This window comes from Triplophysa dalaica, chromosome 18, assembly GCF_015846415.1.
Source record: "Triplophysa dalaica isolate WHDGS20190420 chromosome 18, ASM1584641v1, whole genome shotgun sequence".
Classification (NCBI taxonomy): domain Eukaryota; kingdom Metazoa; phylum Chordata; class Actinopteri; order Cypriniformes; family Nemacheilidae; genus Triplophysa; species Triplophysa dalaica.
Window position 1 is genome coordinate 2787894 of NC_079559.1, and position 21989 is coordinate 2809882.

Genomic DNA, 21989 nt, shown 5'->3' on the forward strand with positions numbered 1-21989 from the left:
ATCAGGTTACATTGACGTAACACACAGATTCACCATCTTTACATCCTAAGAAATACAATGTATCATTTTATGAATAAACATAATTCGGTGTATTTAGTTATGCTGTAAAAGCGTCATATTAGATAGTAGATATGTGTGGTTATTAGAGAATGTAAGTGTAATTCATAATTGCAGTGGAAAACATGAATTCATGTGGTAATTAAGAGTGATGGGTTCAAAGAGCTGAGGGGGGACCTAAACTGGAGCAGTTTAGAGGAGAGAGTGTGTGTGATGTAGAGCAGTGGAGCCCCTCCGTGAGTCATCTCTCTGGCATGCATCATAGCCCCCAGCAGTAACTTCGGTACTGGAAACCCTCTGAATGGGGTTGTGAAAGTGTGCTTTGGATGCAAATTAACATTTCTTTTGTTCATTTTCTACTTCACATTATTTAACCTCACAAGTAAAGACATTCCAGTCTGGAAATTTGGATTCTGTGCACGAAACATGATTGCAAAATAAAGCTCACTGGAAATGTTACCAACCAAGCAATTCTTATTATTAAAGGGATTTTTTTAATACACAATGTTGTATAAATTTGATCTTTATATGTGACCCTGGACAACAAAACAAAACAAAAAGAAGTCTTATGGGTCGATTTTTGGAAATTGAGACGTTTACATAATCTGAAAGCTGAATAAATTTAAAGCTTTCCGTTGATGTATGAGTTGTTATAGGACAATATCTGGCTCAGATACAACCTTTTCAAAACTCTGGAATCTGAGAGTGCAAAAAAAATTGAAATATTGAGAAAATTGCCTGTAGCAGGCCATCCACTTACAAAAATAGTTTTTATATATTTAATTATATACTATATTTATATATTTAAGGTAGGAAATTTACAAAATCTATTCATGGAACATGATCTTTACTTAATATCCTATTGATTTTGGGCATAAAAGAAAAATGAATTATTTTGACCCATACAATGTTTTTTTGCCTTTACTAAAAATGTTCCCGTGCTACTTAAGACTGGTTTTGTGATCCAGGGTCACATATAAGGTATGTTTTTTTTCACTTTACCGACATGCAAAGCACAGAAGTGTGTTGATTTTATACAACCATGCTCAAGTATTCTTAATTACGTGTAACTAGCCATCGGCAAGGGCAGGCTGTATATCTGACCTTGATTTACAGAAAATGCATCTCATGGCCACCAGTAGCCACTGTTCGGCCAGGTCAAGAGACTTTAAAATCTCATGCTTATTAATACTTCGTATGACAAGTGATCCTGTGAATAATACTGCAGTCATTAGGAATTAAATGAACAGAAATACACTTACGCACGCATGCATGTGTTGAATACGTTAGTAGAGTCACATACAAGTGTTTAAAGATGGGGTAATACACGCAGTTTCTACAAATATCATATTAATCTTGAGGACCCATACAGTAGTATTGCATACTTCGTATCTTTGAAGTATTTTCTTTGAGTATTAGTGTGATCAAATTTATAAAAGAGAGATACAGGTGTATGACCGTGCCATCTATCCATCTCCAAATCCAGCTTTATATCCACCGTTTGTGTAACATTCATCACCGAAATCCACTGAGCTAACAAACACAATTAACTTTTGGTCAGCCTAGTGAAGCAGTATTGATAGGCGTGCTGTGACTGGCTGACGCATGGGTGTGGTCTTTCTCTCACGCTCGAGTGTGGGCGTGGTATTTCGCTCGGTGGATGACACGTGGGCGTGACACGCGGATCCAGACATATAAAAATCTTTCCTAACCAAGTTGAAGAGCTCGGGAAGGGGATTGCACACAAATATACTATAAGTCCAACTAGCATTTTTAACCATGTTGACCATGTTAAGCACGAGAAGCCAGAAGGTTTAACAGTGTAAGAAAGAATGCATGAAATAGCATGGTACACCATCTTTAATATGTCAAGAGTGACATTAATCACAGTTGAGATTTAGAATAGCGTTCCAGCCGAGCTCTGGTATACTTGTGTGCGGAGGAAAGCAACAGAAGCATCATTGTGTTTGTACAGGGGCGCGTGTGTGGATGATTTAGATTAAGAATGACATGTACGGAGGAGATATGTAACCTCTCTCTCTCTTTCTCTATCTCTCTTTTGAGCATCATGCCAGGCTCATGTCAGCGTGTTATGTATAATGGTTTGAACACCCTTCTGATGGGATAAATAAAATGTGACATTTATATGGTTTTGGAACATTGTGCTTCCAACGCTTCATTTGTACTGAAATGCTGCATGCACATTTTAATCTCCAAACTATGTGATCATGTAATAAGTAGAGAGACAAATGAATCTTCCTATTTGCATTATGCAATGAATTCACCGCACATATAGCCTATGAAGAGTTTTTTTATTGCGTATTCCAATCAAACTGCAGCTGGTTTGTTTTGATTTTAGCAATAACAACTAAACAAAAAACAGCTAACTAACACAATATAACACACAAAAACATGATAACATAATAAAAAACACGATTTTTGAAAATGTTTAAAAAAGAAAAAAATCTCATTTTGAAACCAAACTCTTCATATATTGTTAATCATATATAATTTAAAATCATAGCGATGTAACCAAAATATCTTCTTTCGAATATCTTTGGGGTTGCAGGAAAACATGCTACGTTCTAAAGAACTCAAGACATCCCTGCATATGCTGGAGGGGGTTGATGCGGAGGCCCCTCTTTTGTCAGCATTATCCATTCGTCAAAGTGTGTGTGGGGTGGGTAGCTGGGTGGAGCGATGCGAAGAAATGGGAGAAAATACGTAGAGGGAGGCAGGAAGGGGGTGGAAGAATGCAAGAGAGGGATTACAGCATGATTGGCTAAAGGAGGATTTAAAACTCAGCCCATTTGGCTCAGGTTCAGACATGTGACTGTGCATGCGTGTGTTTTAGTGCCTGTGTGTAAGAGCCTATATGTTGTTTATTGCATGTATGTATATATATACACATGTGTGTGCTTCGTGTCTCTTTCTCCAGCGTGACCTGCAGCTGCACATAACTCTCCGCACATATCAAGGCTTAGCAGGAGAACGGGTTAGAAAGAGCAAATAGAGGAGGGAGGGGAGAGAGGTAGAGAGAGACCGACAAGAAAGACTTGTTCACAGGAAAGGCAATAAGCAACGTGGAGTGCGAGGCGAAAGGGAAGCTCATCTGTGTGACACCTTCGATAGGAAGTAAGATATTGCTGTAGATTTCGTTTGGCACAATAATGCATCAGATTGTTCTTTGTTTGCCTTATGCACGAATGCATGCTCTAAATATTTGAATGTATTTGTTATGTATTTCACTCCTTTCTTGTGATTGTGTCTCGTTAACTTTAGACACAAATTACTATTATTCTTTATAGCACACTCAGCACACAGCATGTGAGCGTGATGTCTAAGTGTCAACTTATTGGATTAGCACTTCACAACATTAAAGTCTTTAAATATCAGCACCACACCAGGATAGTTAAATATTCATACATCCTTGTATTTTAAATTCAGTCCTGCTTAAAGTCCACTCGTCGTTGGCAGGCCGTGCGATCAATAACGGCTCTTCTATCAACACGTGCGAAGGAGCAGCTGTTTCAGAACAGAAGCTGTAAAACAGAGACTCGTCTGTCGTTTTGTCATGCAATGCTCTTCTCTTTAGCTCTTTTTGCAGTTGCATGTCTGGGGGGTGATACCATCTTTAATTTAAGCTGCACTGACAGCGCAAAGGCCCCCACTGTCACCCCTGTGTGTCTCCAGTGGATCGTGCTTGGAGTTCTCATGAGCACCCCATTGTGTTTGCATGGGACTCGGAGCACGACCTGCAGTCCTTATTATGAGCTTCAGTCACATTAGTAATAGGATTAATATCTCTTGCCAGTATTGTTGTACTCAAGGAAACATTTTGAGCTGTGCATGGTTGTACGGAAATCAAAAATGTGCTTGATGTTAAATCGTAGGTTCTTCAGATCACTTTATTGATTTCCTATACTGTGTGTAGACATGTACTATTGGATAAGCAGTCAATGCTTTACCTATAGTGATGATAAGAACTTCAAGAAAGCTACTATAGAGGCCAAAGTCTGGAAGACTTCCAAGGATCAGCCATAAATTTGAAGGCATAAAAAGTTGGCTAGTGGAAACGTACATAAAAATATCTGAATCATCAATTTGCCAGTAATTACAAAGCATGCTGTGTTTGTGTAAGTGATAAATCAAACGTTGGGATGAAGACGTTTATTTCCTTTCTCCGGGCATGTGGCCAGTTCTTTCACAGTTGAGGAATAAACACTGTTTTGAGCTTCAGTAAGGCTACAGCATTTAAATGTGAATGGAAGGAGTATTGTAAACCATCAAGAGCGTGTTTTACTCCTCCCATTCGCTTTTTAATTGTTGTATTCCACGCAGTGTGTAATTCTTATGTTGCGTTACTGATTGTGTTTTAATAGATTGAACATTATCGCTGATGATATATATGATGATGTTGTCATCTTGCACTATATTGTCACAGCTTGAGGTATTTACACAGGTGCGGCTGCGTGTCATAAAGAGACTCAAGTTAATCAATAATTTAAGCCCAAAGGTTGTATTTCATTGGGTTTAGGTGACATTTGTGTTGAAATCACTTTTGATTTTGTGCTTTGGGGAACATCACAAAAAAAGGGCTGGGTATTGAATCAGGAAAATGATTTTTCGGACCATTAATGCTAATTAAGTAAATAATGTCAAATAATGCAAACGGACACTTCACCCTATGGATGTAATTGTTAAGTTTAATGCATTAGCTAACACAAACTAACAATCCACAGCATTTAATAATCTTAGTATATATCAACCTAGTACATATTGAAAAGCTAAAGTTGTTACTGTTATTTACATAATTTAACATAAACAATTGTGTTGTCATTAACTAATATTAACAAAGACTAATGCTTAAATTATTAAACCATATTGCTCATTTTTTAAATGTTACATTTACTAATGTCAACCAGCCTGATTGTAAAACAAATCCTAATGGCACTGAAAAAAGGGCTCATTTCATCATTCATATCAGAAATAAAATTTAAAGAAATAGTTCACCTTCAAAATGAAAATTCTGTCACCATTTACTCACCCTGTTGTCATTTTAAATCGATGTGGTTTTTCATCTTCTGCAAAACACAAAAGGAGATATTTAGAAAAATGTTGGTGACTAAAAGCCCACTTCTATTCTAAAAAATGTACTTCTTATGTAGGGACACAAAACCAATGCAAATCAAACGGTTCTCTGTTATCAACATTTTCAAAATCTCTTTTATTGTGTTCTGCAGAAGAAAGAAAGTCATAGGTTTGAAATGAGGGTGAGTGAATAATGACAGAATTTTCATTTTGAAGGTGAACTATCCCTTTACTTTTTATAAGTTTCACCTTCTTTTTTATGCTAATGTTAATCATTTATTGTGTAAATGACCATGGAAGCCTCCCTCACTCACACACGCTCTCTGTGTCTCCAATCTAAGGATGCTGTTGAATGTGCTGGCTGTGACTGCGGTTTCAGCAGCTGTGCTGTACGTCCTGTATAAATGGTTGATCCCTGCAGCTGTGCAGAACAGTGGCTGGCTGGCCCTCATCTGGCACGATGTCATCGTTGAGCGCTTCCTTAACATCCTGACGGGATTATCACGACCTCAGGTGACCCCTTCTTACAGTACGGCTCATTTATGCAGAATTATTTTATGACAAGGATGCAAAGACAGCACTGAAAAAATAATAAAGTATTACCAGATTTTACCTCTGCCATGGCAGCAAATAATTGTTTTATGGAACATCAAAACGGTAAAGTAATACCATATACCAATCATTTGACCGAGATATATCAAAGTACCTGTTTAATCAGTCGGCATATCACATTTTATCACCACTGCAATGTTTTGTAAGGAACTGTTGATTACTGTAAACTTCTGAAAGCCAGAGTAAATAATTAATGGAATTTTGTTAGTTGCATTTTTATCTTGGCGTCTCAGTATTGTTCTCCTGAATGACTGCAGCGCATGTTGAAAGCTGTTCAGAAGAACGCCACAAAAGGCGACCCCCAGAGTGTCATCGCAGCCATTGACTACTACTGCAGACACAAAGAGTGGGCTATGAACGTGGGTGACGATAAAGGTACCAGTCTCCCAATCTTTATGATATGTCTTTTGATTCTCTCACCCTGTGCCTGACTCTTTCCCAAATATATCTCTAATGCGCTCTTGAGTACATGCCTGCAAGGCTTTTCACAGCATGTTGTTCTCAATAAGATATGATGGCAGTCTCTGTCTTTTGGTGCACGCTTTCCGCATGGCTGCACACGTGTTGCATGTTCGTGCCTGCACGAGGCACAACTGTCACAGTCAGATGCAGTGATGCATTATGGGATAAATTCATTTCAGATGTGTTCCCTGGATTCTTTGACATCCATTCGGTTCCGTACATTAAATGAATTAAAACGAGTCTCAGATGAGTTAAAACATAAATCACAGATGAGATCTCTTTAATTTCTCTAAGACATCAATGAGATTAAATGGAGAGCAAATGGAAACGTTTTCTAAGTCTCAGATATTTTCTTCATGGTAGAATAGAGATCTCACAATTGTCTCCATAAGAGTTTCAGAAGAGACCACTTGAGCACACTCTTCTTTTAAATCATCTTAAATTGTATTCAAGCTTGTATGATTTTGTAAAACAATCGGGTTGTACCTCATTGCACGTTGTAAAAGGTTTGGGAAGCAGATCTAATAGAATGACATTCACATGTCCAAATGCTTTCTTTGGGGGCCATTACATGAAACAAAAGGATGAAGATTGGTTTTTCCATATTAGCAGCTCAATTTCATCTAACAACAGGCAGTGATTATTAAATGATGACACAGAGCTGCTAATGGGTCAGAAAGGCCCTAATGACGTTTCCACTACACCATTAGCCACCTCATTGATCAGCTGTCTCGACTGTCCTTATCCAAATTCGTCTGTGTGTCTCTGAAGGGCCCATATTGGATTCAGTGGTGAGCGAGGTTAATCCCAGCACGGCTCTGGAGCTCGGCACGTATTGCGGTTATTCCACTGTTCGTATCGCACGGCTGCTGTCACCTGGCTCTAAACTCATTACTGTTGAATTCAACCCAGCCTACGCTGCCATTGCACGGCAGATCATCGCCCATGCCGGACTTCAGAACAAGGTAAGAGAGAAAACAGCTGGTAGATACATAACCTTAAGAATACTCACGGTTTATACTGTACACTTTCTACTATTAGAAAGTATATGCAGTTTTTCCGGAGTCAAGATTTTGGAAATATCTTGCTATTTAATCCAAATAATTGTACATTTAAGCATTCTGCACTTTCATCCAAAGTAATTGCAACTCAAACCAATTAGTTTACGTTTAGTCATTTAGCAGACGCTTTTATCCAAAGCGACTCATAGAACGTTCAGAGAGCAATAGCGATAGTCACTTTACTGTTGCAAGCCCCACTAGTATAGCTAGATGCTGTAAGAAAATGCAATTTTTCGTATAATGTACACATATTTATACTGTACATGGATGTTTTTACACTTCTTTTTTACCAAAACAAATCTTTCTTTACTCTGTTGTTTTAAAGGTTACTTTAGTTGAGGGAGGCTCCGGTGATCTGATTCCCAAAATCAAGGAACAATTTGGAATAAAATCTCTTGATTTTGTGTTTTTGGACCACTGGAAAGATCGCTATCTTCCAGATATTAAACTTCTAGAGGTAAGAAGCTCAAAATACACGTTGTTTAATTAGAAACTTATAACATAAAAAAAAAATACAACTTTGGTCTTTTACATTTTAGACCTGCGGTCTGCTCAAAAAAGGCTCTGTCCTGCTCGCAGACAACGTTATTTGCCCCGGAACTCCAGAATATTTGGAATACGTGAGGAACAGTCCACGGTATAAGAGCCAATACTTCCAGTCCTACCTGGAGTACACCAAAGCAGAAGACGGCCTGGAGAAATCTGTTTTCTTAGGATGAGATCAATCTTTATTCACCATTATGATCAATGCACACTAGAATGTTTCTCCATTGACCAAATGTTTAATAAAATAGGAGGTCTTGACACAGGCGGTGATTTCTCTAAAATGCCCCAAAAACTTTGAATCATGTGATGCCATACCTACTAGGATAAGATATTAAAGCTGATTTTTTTACCAAATTATATATTTAGTTTAATAAAAAAAAAAAATCTACTCATACACCATTACTTTAATTTCCACCCTCATATAAAACACTTCAGATTTTTTATAATATAGACTGATGTTTTGTATTATTTTACAACATGTTTGTGTTGATTGATAAAACAGGGACATTTAATCCATTCAGTCTCTGTTTTTTTAAGCAAAGAATGTTCCAAATGGTCCTTCATATTGTATTTAGATTAATGAACTATTAAATTTATGTTGAGATCAGTTTGGCCACAATAGGGAGGAATTTCAGTGTAAGTCTACATGTAGTTTACAATAAACAGAAGAAAATCTAAGAACACTTATTTTCTGAAATAAAGAAAATGATTGTTCACCCAAAAACTAAAATTCTGTCATCATTCACTCACCCTCTTGTTATTTTAAACCTGTATGACTTTCTTTCTTCTGCAGAACACAAAAGAAGATATTTTGAAAGATGTTGGTTTTGTGTCCATACAATAGAAGTGAATGGGGGATATTTCTTCAAAATATCATATTTTTTGTTTTGCAGAAAAAAGAAAGTCATGAAGGTTTAAAATGACAAGAGGGTGAGTAAATGATGACAGAATTTCCATTTTGGGTGAACTATCACTTAAACAACAGTTCTTAAAGCTATAGTTCACCCACAAATAAAATTCTTTCATGATACCAAACCAGTGATTTCTGTGGAACAGAAATAAGAGTTCATACGTTTCATTTATTTGTACCGTAATGCATTCTGGGTGTTGTGGATGAGTTTTGTACTATGGAACCAGCGTGCAGCATGAAGCTTTTAATGTTAGACATTACCATTGTTGAGATTCATATGCTGATTTTTATGTCTCTGTGTTTAAATGATACAAAGCTTATTCTATTTGTACATTAGTGTTATCAGTTTCCAGGGTTGTCGAAGAGGGAAATGCATTAATAAAACAAATAAATCTTCATTTAGACGAGAGCATCAAATCATTGTCCCATTAACAACAATTTGACATCTATATGACAAAGTTTTACATAAATATCCTCTGCCAGAACAAATGAGTTTTACAAACACAGTTCTAATATTTATAGTAGGCATGAGTCTGTAAGAGCCTAGTGTCCAATAATGACAACACAAATCAACATAATGGTGAATTAAACATTATCCATTCATTCTCTAGATAGAAGAGCTTTTATTTATATACAGTATGAAAAAACAAACAAAGGTAAACTGGTCTGTTTTGTTTCTGTTAATCTCTTTATTCTGTTATTTCTGTTCTTGTTTTTGTTTGTTTTTCAAGAATGTTGGTAACCAAACAACAATGGAAACTATTAACCTCCACTGGATACAAAACCACTGACACAGTTCTTTAAATATTTTATTTGGGGTTCTGCATAAGAATGAAAGTCATACATGTTTGGAATGGGTATGTAAAGGATGCAAAGGTTTTTATTTCTGGGTGAAATGTCCTTTTAATACTGCTGAACAATGATCTCAATCCTGAGCCCTGCCACGGTTGAAGATCTTTGCCAGGAGCGACACATTGGACTGGGACTTCTCCTGAATGGCTTTGCTCTTCTCTTGAGCCTTTTCAGACATGCCTTTATCCTTGATGCGTTTCATTTGGATTTCCATTTCTGTAGGCCGCTGTTTAAAGTTCCAGCTCTTCTCTTCCACAACCTCTCCCTTCTTTTCCTTCTTCTTTTTGAGTTTCTGAATGTTCTGGCTCTTCTCCACACTGGCCAGGTAAAAGTTTGTCTCCTTCTTGGCCTGAGATATTTCTGTCCTCATACGCTGGTGAAAAACGGTCTGTTCATAAGCCAATTTCTCGCTGAGATGGCACCACTGGAACCTGTGTAAGTACTTAAACAGAAATACGAGAACATTTTAAACAGTCCACTTGAAGCCATGTCTGTGTAAATGCACCAAGCCTCTAATACTCAGCAACTGCCATTCCCCTAGTTTGGATATTAAGACTAAAGAAACTTGTGTGAAGTATTTAATCATTCTTCATTTGTCATGTGCGACTGTTGCAAACAAAAAAAGATAAGTATTTCTACCTTTATGCACCACAGGTCACTGCTGAAAGGGCTTCTCTTCCTGTTGGCCATTGGTGTGTTGTGCAGACTGACTGCCACTCTCTTGGCGATCCGCTTGTCTCTGAACTCCACCCAGCCTTCTGTGAAACTGGTTGACTTACTTCCAGCTTTCTTTTTCTTTCTTTTAATACAATGATCTGGAGGAATCAAAACAACAAAATATTTAAAAACCAAGAGCTTGGCCTCAGGTGTTCCAGGATTTAAGACTGCTAACTAGAAGGATGTAGGTTTACATGAGTATTTTGTTTTTGAGGCATTTTTCCAAAACAGAATGACTCTTTAAAACACTGTCTGTCTACTAAATGTTTGTTTGGACAAAGGCCACACTACCATGTAGGTCTTAAAAGTAAAGTCCCAGTAACAGAAGGTACAGTATTCAGTCTAACCTTCAGGCTGGAGGAATATCCGACCAATCTCCCCATACAAACTCAGCATATTCCGTACATGTTTGGGTCTCATCCTAGGAGGAATGTGCCCCAAATACAATATACCAGGAAGACATTTTTTCTTTTTTTTCTCAAATCCATCTTCTGTAAAAGGGTCCAGTTCAATAGCTTCAACTTCACGGTTCATCTTCTGGTTTGCGTCCTCCTCCTCTCCATCATCTTCAAAAATTGGGTTAAAGTCATCCATCTCTTCATCAGCGACCATAGGTTTTGATTCCTGGTCAGTTTTATTTTCATTAATCTCCGGCAAAGACATCATCGACAGTACATTCAGTCTGAAAAAAAGAAAGCCAAAGATATTAAGTAGACATTTGATATTGTATTTACGAGGTAATAAAAAAGGTCTATGCGGAATAAAATACGATTTAAAAATCAATATGTTGAAACGGTGTTAATTGGTTTAGTGCAATAAACAGACACCTAAAACCACTAAGTTACTAGTTTTAAACAACACAACCAGAAATAAACCATTTTTACTCGATGTCATTCTTACCGTAAAATAAGGTTAATTAAGCCCTGAAACTATTAAAATTCCATATAAAAATCATCAGTGTATTTCACTATAAATTTAGAAATAAATTCAACTACTCGTAACACGCGTGGTCCAGCGAGCCCCGCTGCAACGTCATAATCACGCGACAAGAACCGACGAGGCTTTCTTAAAGCGAAAGACCTCTTTTTACAACAATCTCACTAAATTGTTTATTATTGTTCTCAATACATTTAAATATTCGCGATATTCTTTATATAGTAGTGTACACCATGTTTTATCTATCAAGCATGTATTATATCTTAGACATAACTAAAGGAATAGATTGTTTAAGGCGAAACTTATTGTAACAGTACCTAACACTCAACAGCAGGTGGCGACATAAACCAACGATTTTTTTGGATCTATGAATTACTGTACTATCTCGTCTGATGTAGGGCCAACATATCAATTCAAAGCAGACAAAATTCACACCACAACCTTCAAAAAGTATTTACAATCGAATATACTAGACAAAAATGAAGACATGTGGTACTCATTCATCATTTAGCAACAAAAAAACGTGTTAGGACATCACCCACCACTGATCCACTAGTTGTTATACATGAAGAATTGTTACAGAAATAGCACAGTGAAAAAGGTAATATTGAGAAACATGTTTAGAAATGTGCACTCATAGATGCACATATTTACCCATTATTATCACAACTCAGGAGTGTGTTTCTGCCCGCAGGTTCCTCTGCTTTTAGATGCATGGCCCTGTGCACGACACATGTGTGTTACTCCATTATTGAAAAGGATGACTTGGTTTTTCTGAGAGCTCTGCGGCAGTTCTGTCACAGGCACATCTGTCTATTTAAATCTAAACCCAGGAACCAGGGCCACAGGCTCCAGGGATCCATCAGAAATTACATCATCACAAAGTGAGGGAACATAGCAACTCTCTTTACAGCAGAAGTGACTGCTGTAAACTTCGATCGTGTCAGGAGAGAGGGCAGTGTTTTAATCAACACGAAATGGGGGAGAGGGAGCTATATATTCACACTTTGTTCTCAGGAGGCATTTCAGTTTGGAAAGTTGTCATAAGTGTTTTAAGCGTCCAGTTTTTTACTGTATAATGTATTGTTTTGTTCAACAGCTTTTACCATTTACATTAAGTAGACAGACTATTAGTCTTTTGAATAGCAGTTTCCATTGTGACAACATGCCCTAGTGTTGTGTGAATTGTATCTTTCTTTTAAGGAAATAAAAAGAGCCTTCTTTTGTAAATAAAGCTTAAAGGTAATTCATAAACAGAACACTACTCATTCTCTCCCATTATTCATGCTATCGTATTAAGACCGCAGGATGAAATTGACTGTATTCCATTTTTTTCATTAAAACTGTATGAGGTTTGAAAACATAACATAGTGTTTTAAAGGGAAAGTTCAGAACAAAACTCCAATTTGCTGTTTATTTACTCACCCTCAGGCCATCCGAGATGTAGGTGACATTTTATCTGAAGTAGAATCATAAAGAAGATTGTTTGGTAAATCGCAGTCCTCTCTGCTTCATATAATGGGAGTATATGAGTTCCGCCGTTCTAAGAGTTACTAAAGCACATAATTCAAAAAGCGGCTCCTGGCGACATGTTGATGTTTCGTGAAGTGACTCAGTCGATATTTTCGTAAATTTGAAGGTCATTTTTTATAATATTAGCCATACTGTACAGCCTCAACGCTCCCTTTCTGCAGGCGGCGCTAAACGTACCAGACGCTGGTAGCCATCCGCCATCAAATACTACAAGAAGAAGAATGCGTGCAGTGGCGGCACATTATGGCTAATATTATAAAAAATGACGTTCAGTTTTATGAAAATATCTAATGATTCACTTCACGAAGCGTCAAGATGTCGCCAGGAGGCGCTCTTTTGGAATTATGTGCTTTAGGAACTCTTAGACAGGTGGACCCCATTGACTCCCATTATGTGAAGCAAAGTGGGCAGCGGATTTACCAAACAAACTTCTTTATAGTTCTACTCAAGAAAAAATGTCACCTACATCTCAGATCTTGGAGTTATTGGGTGAACTATCCCTTTAAGTATTTAAGTTGGGTTGATGAGATGATACGGTCAAAAAAGGAAGTACATAATGATTTGAGCACGTAAGCACACAGTGTTTGCAAAAGGGAAATGTTCACAAACAACCCTTTATACAGCAGAACTAAATGAAAATACAAATATAACATCAGAGCCATAACAAATAACCTACTTTGACTTTTATGTTTCAGTCTGAAATTATACAGGAATTATTATGAGTCATCTTCATGGATAAAGTCCATTTGGGTCATGGCCAGCTGAAACGCCTGGCAGATGTGAAATCCTTTGTTGGACGTGTTTGTTTTATGTGCGGGGTGACTGACAACTTAAGATATGTTTTTGACACTACACTGTCCATCTAATTTATACGCACACCGAACGGTTTAGGGTTGGTTCTGGTGTGAATAGATTGCGACAAGCAACAGTGCTGAACAAAGAAAACAGCAGCTGATGTTATCACATTATACACAACTCTCTGTCAAATGCATTCGGTTCATACATCATATATAGATCTCCAAAAGAAAAGTCACTGTTTTGATTCCTCTCAAATCCCATATGTGAATAACGTGGGGAACCCCAAAGAAGCAGACCACATAATTTAAAGGGGTCATATGACACGGCTAAAACAAATATTATTGTTTGTTGTAGATGTAATGCAATGCGTATACACGGTTTAAAGTAAAAAAAATGCTGTATTATCCACATACCGTGCATGTTTGTATCTCCTCTTTGCTCCGCCTCTCTGAAACGTGCTGATTTTTAACAAAGCTCATCGCTCTAAAAAGCGAGGTGTGCTGTGATTGGCCAGTTAACCAGTGCGTAGTGAATGGTCGAATACGTGTTTGACGGAAATATAATGCTTCCGTCCATAATTGTAACATTTTGTGCCAAAGCAATTGTACTGACAGGTATGCCCACCTTACTTGCGTATGCATTTGGGTGGTCTTAGTCAAATCATACCACCAACTGACGTAGATTTGTGGGGGTGTGGCTACATGAGGCATTTCAGGCAGGTCTGGGTGATCATTCGCTTTTAGATAGAATGCATCGTTTGTTCTGACACTTTAACTTTTGCAATTTTACGTGTCTTATACATCCATGGGCAACTTATAACAAACCAAAGACACAGAAAAACACATATTCTCGCCATATGACCCCTTTAATGTGAGGATAATAAATGGAATTGCAAGCTTTGACTTTGTCAACGCAAACATCAAACAGCATTCATAACTGCAGGCATAACCACAGAGAAAAAACACAGAGCCATCTGTTCGGACCCCCACGATCACACACAGCACCTATTGCATTTCACATACCGTTAGGTGTATTGACCTTCTACACATGCACTTACTCGCACGCAAAGGTGAAGACGCTGAGCAATGCGAAAAACAAATGCACAGATAAACACCACCAACTCTCTGCTACCTGAGGGGCTTCATACATGAATGATTTATTTACATGTTTTAAATATTGATAGGGTGGGGGGAGCAAATGTGAAACTGAACTGCAGGAGGCACTGTTCAATTTCATATAAATGCGAAATGTGCCACAACATGAGGTTGCATCTCAGTGTGAATCAAACTTTGCGTGTTTAGAAAGACTGAGTGTGATCTTGTATTGTATTTGCAAAAGTTACTACCCACCAAAATGATTGAACGTAACACAGCATGCGTGAGATCAATTGGTAGCGCATTGTGCTGGCAACACAAGGGTTGGGGATTTGATCCCAAGGAACGCACATACTGGTAAAGGCATGTGTATGCACTGTAAGTCACTTTGGATAAAGGTGTTTACCAAACGAGTAAATGTAAGTTCATTCTTCATCAAGGGTAGCTCAAATCCCCAAATCCACTCCAGGAGTCCTCATCCAAGCAAATGTGACAATGTTCCTTCACTAATATCTGCTTATGTGCTTCACCATGTGCATAAATAGAGTTTTTCTTTTGGGGTGAACTATTCTTTCAATGTTTAACGATCTAACGAAACCTGTCTCATGAATTATTCTGATCTCCAGTAAACTGGTATAGGTTGATGCTGCGTAATGCAACCTTAATGGCTTCAGATCCTGCAAAGTTCCCACTTCACTAAAAATACAATGGTAGATTTACTTATGCATGGAAGAATGCAGGTTCTTCAAGCTGACCTTATGGAGCCTCAATTAAGATATAGATTATATAAACTAGGCTTTGTTCCCACATTTAAATGATCTATTATAAGTGTGTTTGATGCTTCTAGTTTTCATACACGGGCCAAAAACATTCATAATTCTATCAATGATATATGTCATTGCAAAGAGTCAAAGACAATATATCACAAAATGTTTTTTTAATGTATTTTGGGACAAGCTCTTTTGAAATAGATTTAGGGAACATACAGCATCAATGGCCTCACTGAGAAAGGCAATTGTAGGGGAAAACTGAATTAAGTTTAGGAAATCCGACTACGAGAATACGCAGCAGTCCGCTCTCGCGGTATTTTATTGTCATTTGTCGATCCGTTTGCGCACCCCCGCAGTTTTCAGTCACTGAAGTAACGCAGGACGCATCGTAAACTTGTAGGCCAGGCCTGTCAAACTTTCATGGGCTTTATTTCACACATATGTATATGTCATAAAAGAAGACAAAGATATGAGAGCAAGCGTCAAGTTTTGAACTCTTTCGAGCGTAAAATCAGTAGCCTAAAGTAGCCTAACGTCACCTGTCAGAGCTTCATCTTTGGCGATGTTTGCATCTTGGAGGATCCCTCTCCTTACACTGCCGCCTAGATGAAAATGTATAAAAGTACAGACAGTTCATATATTTTAGTTCTGGATAGTCCAATAGTGTAGTGATGCAGTTTGGGATGTGAGAGTTCCGCCAGCACCTGTTCGGTATACTGAAGTTGGGTGGCAATTGTGGAAAGATGTAAAGACTAAAACAACAAATTAAACACGCTGTGTTTAAGTCACTTCATGATATCTTGAATACACATTTTTTGTACTTTGAGGGTTGCCATTCTTGCACTGCTTAGGGACGATGGCACTCTCACGTCACGATTTTTTTCCATGTTAGAACACAGGCTTGTCTCCTCGTTCGATTAAACACTAAAGTATTTGCATTTTGACTTATCAAACCTGATAAAATAGACAAGCAGCACTAGGAAGAATTAAAGCCTTCGAGTGGGCATTCCCAAAAGAGCGTGACGTCACGCGAAACCTACTAAACCTGTAGGCAGGTGTGCATGCATTCGTGGATCCAGATTTTTAGGTATTTATTTTATTCGAAGGGGTTCCTAGTTATTTAAATATACTTTTTAGATTAACATTCTATCTGATTTTCTTTTTCCATAATATGACAATTTTTTTCTTTGTGTTTTACCGCATGTTACTATAATCCCAACCTGATAAATAACGTTGCTCGGGAGAATATATATATTGTAAATGCAATATAAAAAAGCATTTACTTAAATCAAATGGTGGTTAAAGTGAAAAGCGCAAAATGTAACAGAGTGCGTTGAGCAGTGAGAGAGAGAGAGAGAGAGAGAGAGAGAGAGAGAGAGAGAGATGTGGTGCTGGGGGGAACCGAGCTTTTAAGAGATTTGATAGAGATTAGAAGCGCACAGTTTTGAGAAATATTGTCTGTTCAATATGAATCTCATTTCATGCTGAAATCACAGAGCGCGCGCGCACGGAACGGAAGACTCGATGACGCGCAACATTGTAACAATATGAAGAAGAGTTTCGCGCGTTTTTACACGGATCTTAAGTGATCTGAACAGGTAATAGTTGAAGGAAACACGGGACACAAATCTGCTTTAAATGACTCGTCATGAGGGTTTGATGAGAAACTGTGGATGTCAAGGCAGACTCCGCGTCTTCTGGAGAAAGTTCAACATCAGAATGAATAGGTAAGAAATGACACATTACGGCTATGTGTTACTTATATTTGCTTTAAATGTTTTTACCATATGCCGTGTCCTTTCACGAAAGATTTATCAGCAGACGTTCTTTGGTAACATGCACAGCAAAATGGCATTGCCATGGACATTCGGAATGTACAAGGATATTATGTTTCTTCTTCAAGTACAATGTAAATTGCTTTGAGGATTGTAGAGTAGTGTCTGGTACTACCACTTTACTTTTGCCAAATATACAAAAATGACAAAATAATAGGATAACAATACAAAAGCATCTAATACCTTGAGTTTTATGCAAACCCATTATTCTGTCATTAAAGCATCTTCATTCATGCGGGGCTTTTAATGTATTTGGGAGCCTGTATTAAGCAAAATTGTGAGCTCAAGATGTGTATATAAACATTTAAAAGCCCTGAATGAACCCCCAGGCATGCCTCATTTCCTAATATGGATTGTCATAGACATTGACTTATCCAGCATCAGTCAAGTACCTCCTGTTACGCTTTAACAGCCATTGCAAAATACACAACCTTTGTGCTTCCCTTTGTGAATTTACCGAATTACCGCTGTTTTATCTGCTTTCGGTGTCCTGACGAATGGATTCCTAGTGTCTTAGTTCATGCTATGAGATCTGTAGTGCCTCTTTGAATTATTGTAACCGCAAACCCCCTGACGGCTGTGTCATGCTTCCATGCATGAGAGGTCAGCGTTTAAGAGGCTTCCCTTTGTGTGAACAATGTCATGTGTCGGTAGAAATGTTTGCAGATGTGTAGTAGCTGCTCTCTGTGTCCTCTCAGATAATGTCAAGGATCCAAAGTGTCTGAGGTCTTCTTCTGAGGATGTCTGTGCCCTCAGAGATGGCACAGGTCCATTTACTTATAAAAATGCATAATTTTGCTATTCATGTTTTAAATTTTGGTCTAGAAATAATTGGTAAAAGTAAAATATATCGTTCTACTGTATGTCAAACACATTTTCTTATTTTAACACAGATCCTTACTAATACTGATCCATGTTTTTTGTTTAGAGATCGATGGAGTTCTCAACTGTGTTTCATAAAGGTTTTAACTTAGTCTCAGATTTTCCTCAAAATTGCCAATTGTTAAAAGCATGACGTATTGGAATTAGTGTAGATAAAGTAATCAGATTTGAATCTGATTTGAGTTTTATTTTGACATTTTTAATATGAGATCTTTTGAAACTCTAGAGGAGATTTCTGGGTCTTTTTCTTTATAGAAATAGCCGAGACTTAAGGATAAGTTTCCATTTGCTCTACATTTAATGTTATTAGAGGAAATTATTGAGATATAACAGAGATACAGTATGTGCTTTTTTCTTTTCTAATAGATATTGTATGTATCTCGAGCTCAAAAACCAAAAACACATATTTTTTCCTTGTTTAAGTTATATGATATTTGTCATAGTCAAAGTATGGATAGAATAGCTTATTTTTCTTTCACATAGAATAAATTGGGTTAAAAATGGGTTTCGAACAACATGGTCAGCAGTAAATAATAAAAGAACTTTGCGTTTAGGTGAACTGCTACCTTTACTCTATCCAAAAGCTGTGTGTGAAGCTTGACTTGCATTAGAGTTTTTGCCTTTCTTCATATTCCCTCTTGCTTGGTGCACAATGGGGGTTTGCTAAATTCATCTCTCAGATATTATCCTGAATGTCGCCTTATATCCAGGTAACAAGAAGATGGATGAGGTTTGAAAAGACTCTATGTGCTCTATTTAGACTCTATTTTGCAACAGTTATGGACAGTCCATAGCAAACACACCGAGTTTACAGCTGAATTGCTGACCTTTTTATATCAGACCATCTTAATCCAGATATGGATGACACCTTTTCTGCTGGGTCACTTTGTTAATGTTCTGTATATTCGCTCATTTCAGAAGGAATTGGATATAATGGATATCAGTTGCAACATCCAGGTCTAATACAAAGGACCAGAAATCCAGCGATTTGTTGTATGATCCCTTATTCCAGCCCTCATTTGTAAAGAGCGATTACATTATTTTTCAATTGAAGTATGTCGTGATGAATGACCTTACCATTTGTCACCAGCCCAGACACACGAATGGGAATTAATAGTTTCAGCCGATGAATTAAAAAAAACGAACAAGGCTTCTGTTCGCAGACTAGTTAATGAAAGTGGGAATTTGGTTCGGCATGTAAAATATCAGAGAGGGATTAAAGAAATGCTTAAAATGAATCATTTTTGCAGGGGCCAATCCTAATAATTAGGTTTCTGGTTTAATTCAAGTCCTTATAGTTATATAATAGTCATATACTTCAGTTAATTGCATACTGTTATGGAGAAATTTGTCTTGCGAGATGAGACAGAAAGGATCCGCCATCCATCCAGTGTTATAGCGTAGACAGCATGACTTTTACCGCTAGTTATATTAACATCCCCTGATGTGCAAATGACTCAGAAAGCGTTTAGCATTGCCTTTGAAATATCTCAAACACACAGCTATATCATTTATTTGGGAAGTTGGTATGAGGGGGTAGGGGGGTGTAGAAGGTGGGCTTTCGGCTTTAATCATGTCTTTCTTTTTTCAGTTGGTGTCAGTTTTGGGAGGTGCCATACCAACAGAAACCTTTTGCCCATCACTATTTAAAACATGTAATGTTTATTTCATTGTCACATTATTGCACGTGCAGCTTTTGTCCGCAAGCTGTGATCTCGGCGATGAGAGAATGCCGCCACGGATTATTGAAACAGCCCATTATGTTTAACAGCTTCAAATGATGTTTTATCACCGTGAAAATGATATTTACCAGAGAGAGTGCTGGGGAGAGCTTGTCTCCTCCGATTACAATCCGACGTTCTGCCTCTGCCACTTTACTGCCAACTCAGAATCAAATTAGACCTCATGAAGAAATGAACCCTCTTCCCAAACAATTAGTTTGCAATATTAAATATGTCTTTTAATTTGATGAGAAGCAATGACTAGCCCTGGCACACACACACACACACACACGTAGTCACGAACCCTTTCAGCTCGTAGCAAGTAAGATAACAGCGCAAGAGACTTATTTCTTCACATTCCATATATAATCTGATTTGTGTTAGACGAATGAATTTAAAGGAAAGGCGAAATCAAAACCAAATGGCAAGCTGAAAGTGAACGGTTCAGGATTTGATTCGATTATTTGCAGCAAATTTAATATCCAGCTCCTACTGTAAATGTAGTCAAGGCTCCACGTGAAGAATGTTCGGTTGACAGGAACTACTGTGTTGGATATCTGAAGTTGCAGGTGTACACCGAGTAGATTAGCAGTTTTGAGCTTGCAGGAAGCAACTGCAGCAGATTATTTATTTTTATGCATTTCGTACATTCTTTCTGCACACTGCGTAGTATGTATATTGCATACAGACTTTGTGAACGTGTGTGTAACATGGACATTTCCAAATACTGTACATGCTAGATTATTCTGACATTATAAACAGTTTTAAAGCAACAACACAAACTTAACTGTGCATGCACGTTTTTTGCCCAAACTTAAGCAAAATAAATAATTACATTAGCTTGCAAGTTAATTGTATGTCTTGCCAGTATTATTTTGGGTTACCAGTAGAAGACCCGTTACTTGGCTTAGCTTCAATGCGAATAATGGCTGGAATACACTACTAGACTTTTAAAATCTGAACAGATTTTTTTTTAACTATACAACATACACTTGCAGATATTTTGAAATTTTCAGATAGAAACACACTTACTGATACAATCTGCAGACTGGCACAGACTTTCTGCAACAAGTCCAGACTGAAAATCTGGGCAAAATCTGAGCAAAAGTCTTGTAGTGAATTTTAGCCTTAAGGGCATTTTTCAAATGGCATTTATGAGCCCTTGAAGAGCAATTCTTGAAGCGGACACCGTTTGTAGGGGCGTTTCAAACTAAAGTGTTCAACTGAATCCCTTCGTGAAGGGCAGTTTCAGATGTCCGGTAGCGAAGGGTACACTTCAAAGAAGTGAGTTCCATTTGTGATCACGTGATCTTGGATTACAATGTCTCGCGAAGCATTTTGAAGCAAATATGGTGCGGCACTTTAACGTTACCTACAAATGTAAGTACAATAAGTTAGTCTTTTACACAATTTTTGTCAGTAAATATTATTTAAGATGGTTCAGATATAGTATAAGATAATTTAGTTTATAGATAAGTTAGTTTAATATGTTTAATAATAGCTACTTAATAAAAGATACTTTCCTTTATCACATATTACATTTTTTAAGACCAAGTAGAGTGAAAAAGCAAGGTGATTAAAAGACATAACTAAACAATATTCAACAAGAAATCGTAAAAATATTGTTTATTTTAAACAACCGAACGCTGGATTCAGGGTGCACATATGGCGTAGTCAAGGTAACATTTGGCTAGTCATTCCCTTTGTGACAGGAGTTCTAAACTTAAACAAGAGAGACAGACACCCTTCAAAGAGTTCACTTCAAGGGCTGAGCCCTTCGAAAGGAGTAGGGCATAGGGATGCTCACTTCCGTTTGGAACTTACACGACAAAATGTTTATTTAATACAATAAAAGTTATAATGTAAATAAAAGAAAATATAAATGGTTGTATTTAAAACCACTAGCCAGACCAAACTACGAACACAGACTGGAAGTAAACTTCAGGCCAGGCACATTCGTCTAATGAAACCGTCTATAATAGAAACATAAAATTTTCATTGTACCAAATAATTCTGCCAAATGATACAGTTGTTCCAGAATTGTATAAGATATAATGTTCCCAACAAAATGACATTAAACACAATACCTTAGTTTGAGATTTGGTGGAAATG

General features: G+C 37.5%; 3 protein-coding genes across 6 annotated transcripts in view; 2 read left to right on the forward strand and 1 right to left on the reverse strand.

Annotated features, from left to right (window-relative positions):
• Positions 1 to 2861: 2861 nt before the first annotated feature.
• Positions 2862 to 9137, forward strand: comta (catechol-O-methyltransferase a). 2 transcript variants are annotated; one of them, XM_056773221.1, is made up of 7 exons: positions 2862 to 2876; positions 2996 to 3192; positions 5490 to 5661; positions 6018 to 6135; positions 6994 to 7187; positions 7609 to 7740; positions 7823 to 9137. In XM_056773221.1, exons 3-7 carry the CDS (start codon positions 5491 to 5493, stop codon positions 8000 to 8002), a joined length of 795 nt encoding a protein of 264 aa, XP_056629199.1. In that variant the 5' UTR covers positions 2862 to 2876; positions 2996 to 3192; position 5490; the 3' UTR covers positions 8003 to 9137. The 2 variants fall into 2 exon arrangements, with proteins under 2 accessions (XP_056629199.1, XP_056629198.1); XM_056773220.1 differs by lacking the exon at positions 2862 to 2876 and having other exon boundaries at positions 2894 to 3192.
• A 397-nt stretch (positions 9138 to 9534) lies between these two features.
• Positions 9535 to 11343, reverse strand: abt1 (activator of basal transcription 1). The gene is made up of 4 exons (XM_056729601.1): positions 11209 to 11343; positions 10656 to 10990; positions 10231 to 10406; positions 9535 to 10033 (listed from the first exon to the last, which is right to left on the reverse strand). The coding sequence occupies exons 2-4, from the start codon at positions 10972 to 10974 to the stop codon at positions 9665 to 9667; spliced, it is 864 nt and encodes a 287-aa protein (XP_056585579.1). The 5' UTR covers positions 10975 to 10990; positions 11209 to 11343; the 3' UTR covers positions 9535 to 9664.
• Positions 11344 to 16901: 5558 nt separating this feature from the next.
• The window catches only part of grm6a (glutamate receptor, metabotropic 6a), a 32821-nt gene continuing 27733 nt past the window's right edge, over positions 16902 to 21989 (forward strand). For all 3 annotated transcript variants that reach the window (XR_008909517.1, XM_056772826.1, XM_056772828.1), the window contains exon 1: positions 16902 to 17166. The gene's annotated coding sequence lies outside the window, so the exon portion shown is untranslated. The remainder of the gene's footprint in view (positions 17167 to 21989) is intronic.

Excerpts from the sequence above, each read along its gene's own strand:
- abt1 (XM_056729601.1), bottom strand. The coding sequence starts at position 10,974 with ATGATGTCTTTGCCGGAGATTAATGAAAATAAAACTGACCAGGAATCA. Across the intron at positions 10,407-10,655 it reads GATATTCCTCCAGCCTGAAG|ATCATTGTATTAAAAGAAAG; the intron begins GTTAGACTGAAT and ends TGATTCCTCCAG. Across the intron at positions 10,034-10,230 it reads GTGACCTGTGGTGCATAAAG|TACTTACACAGGTTCCAGTG; the intron begins GTAGAAATACTT and ends TTTCTGTTTAAG.
- comta (XM_056773221.1), top strand. The coding sequence starts at position 5,491 with ATGCTGTTGAATGTGCTGGCTGTGACTGCGGTTTCAGCAGCTGTGCTG. Across the intron at positions 5,662-6,017 it reads CGGGATTATCACGACCTCAG|CGCATGTTGAAAGCTGTTCA; the intron begins GTGACCCCTTCT and ends GAATGACTGCAG. Across the intron at positions 7,188-7,608 it reads ATGCCGGACTTCAGAACAAG|GTTACTTTAGTTGAGGGAGG; the intron begins GTAAGAGAGAAA and ends GTTGTTTTAAAG.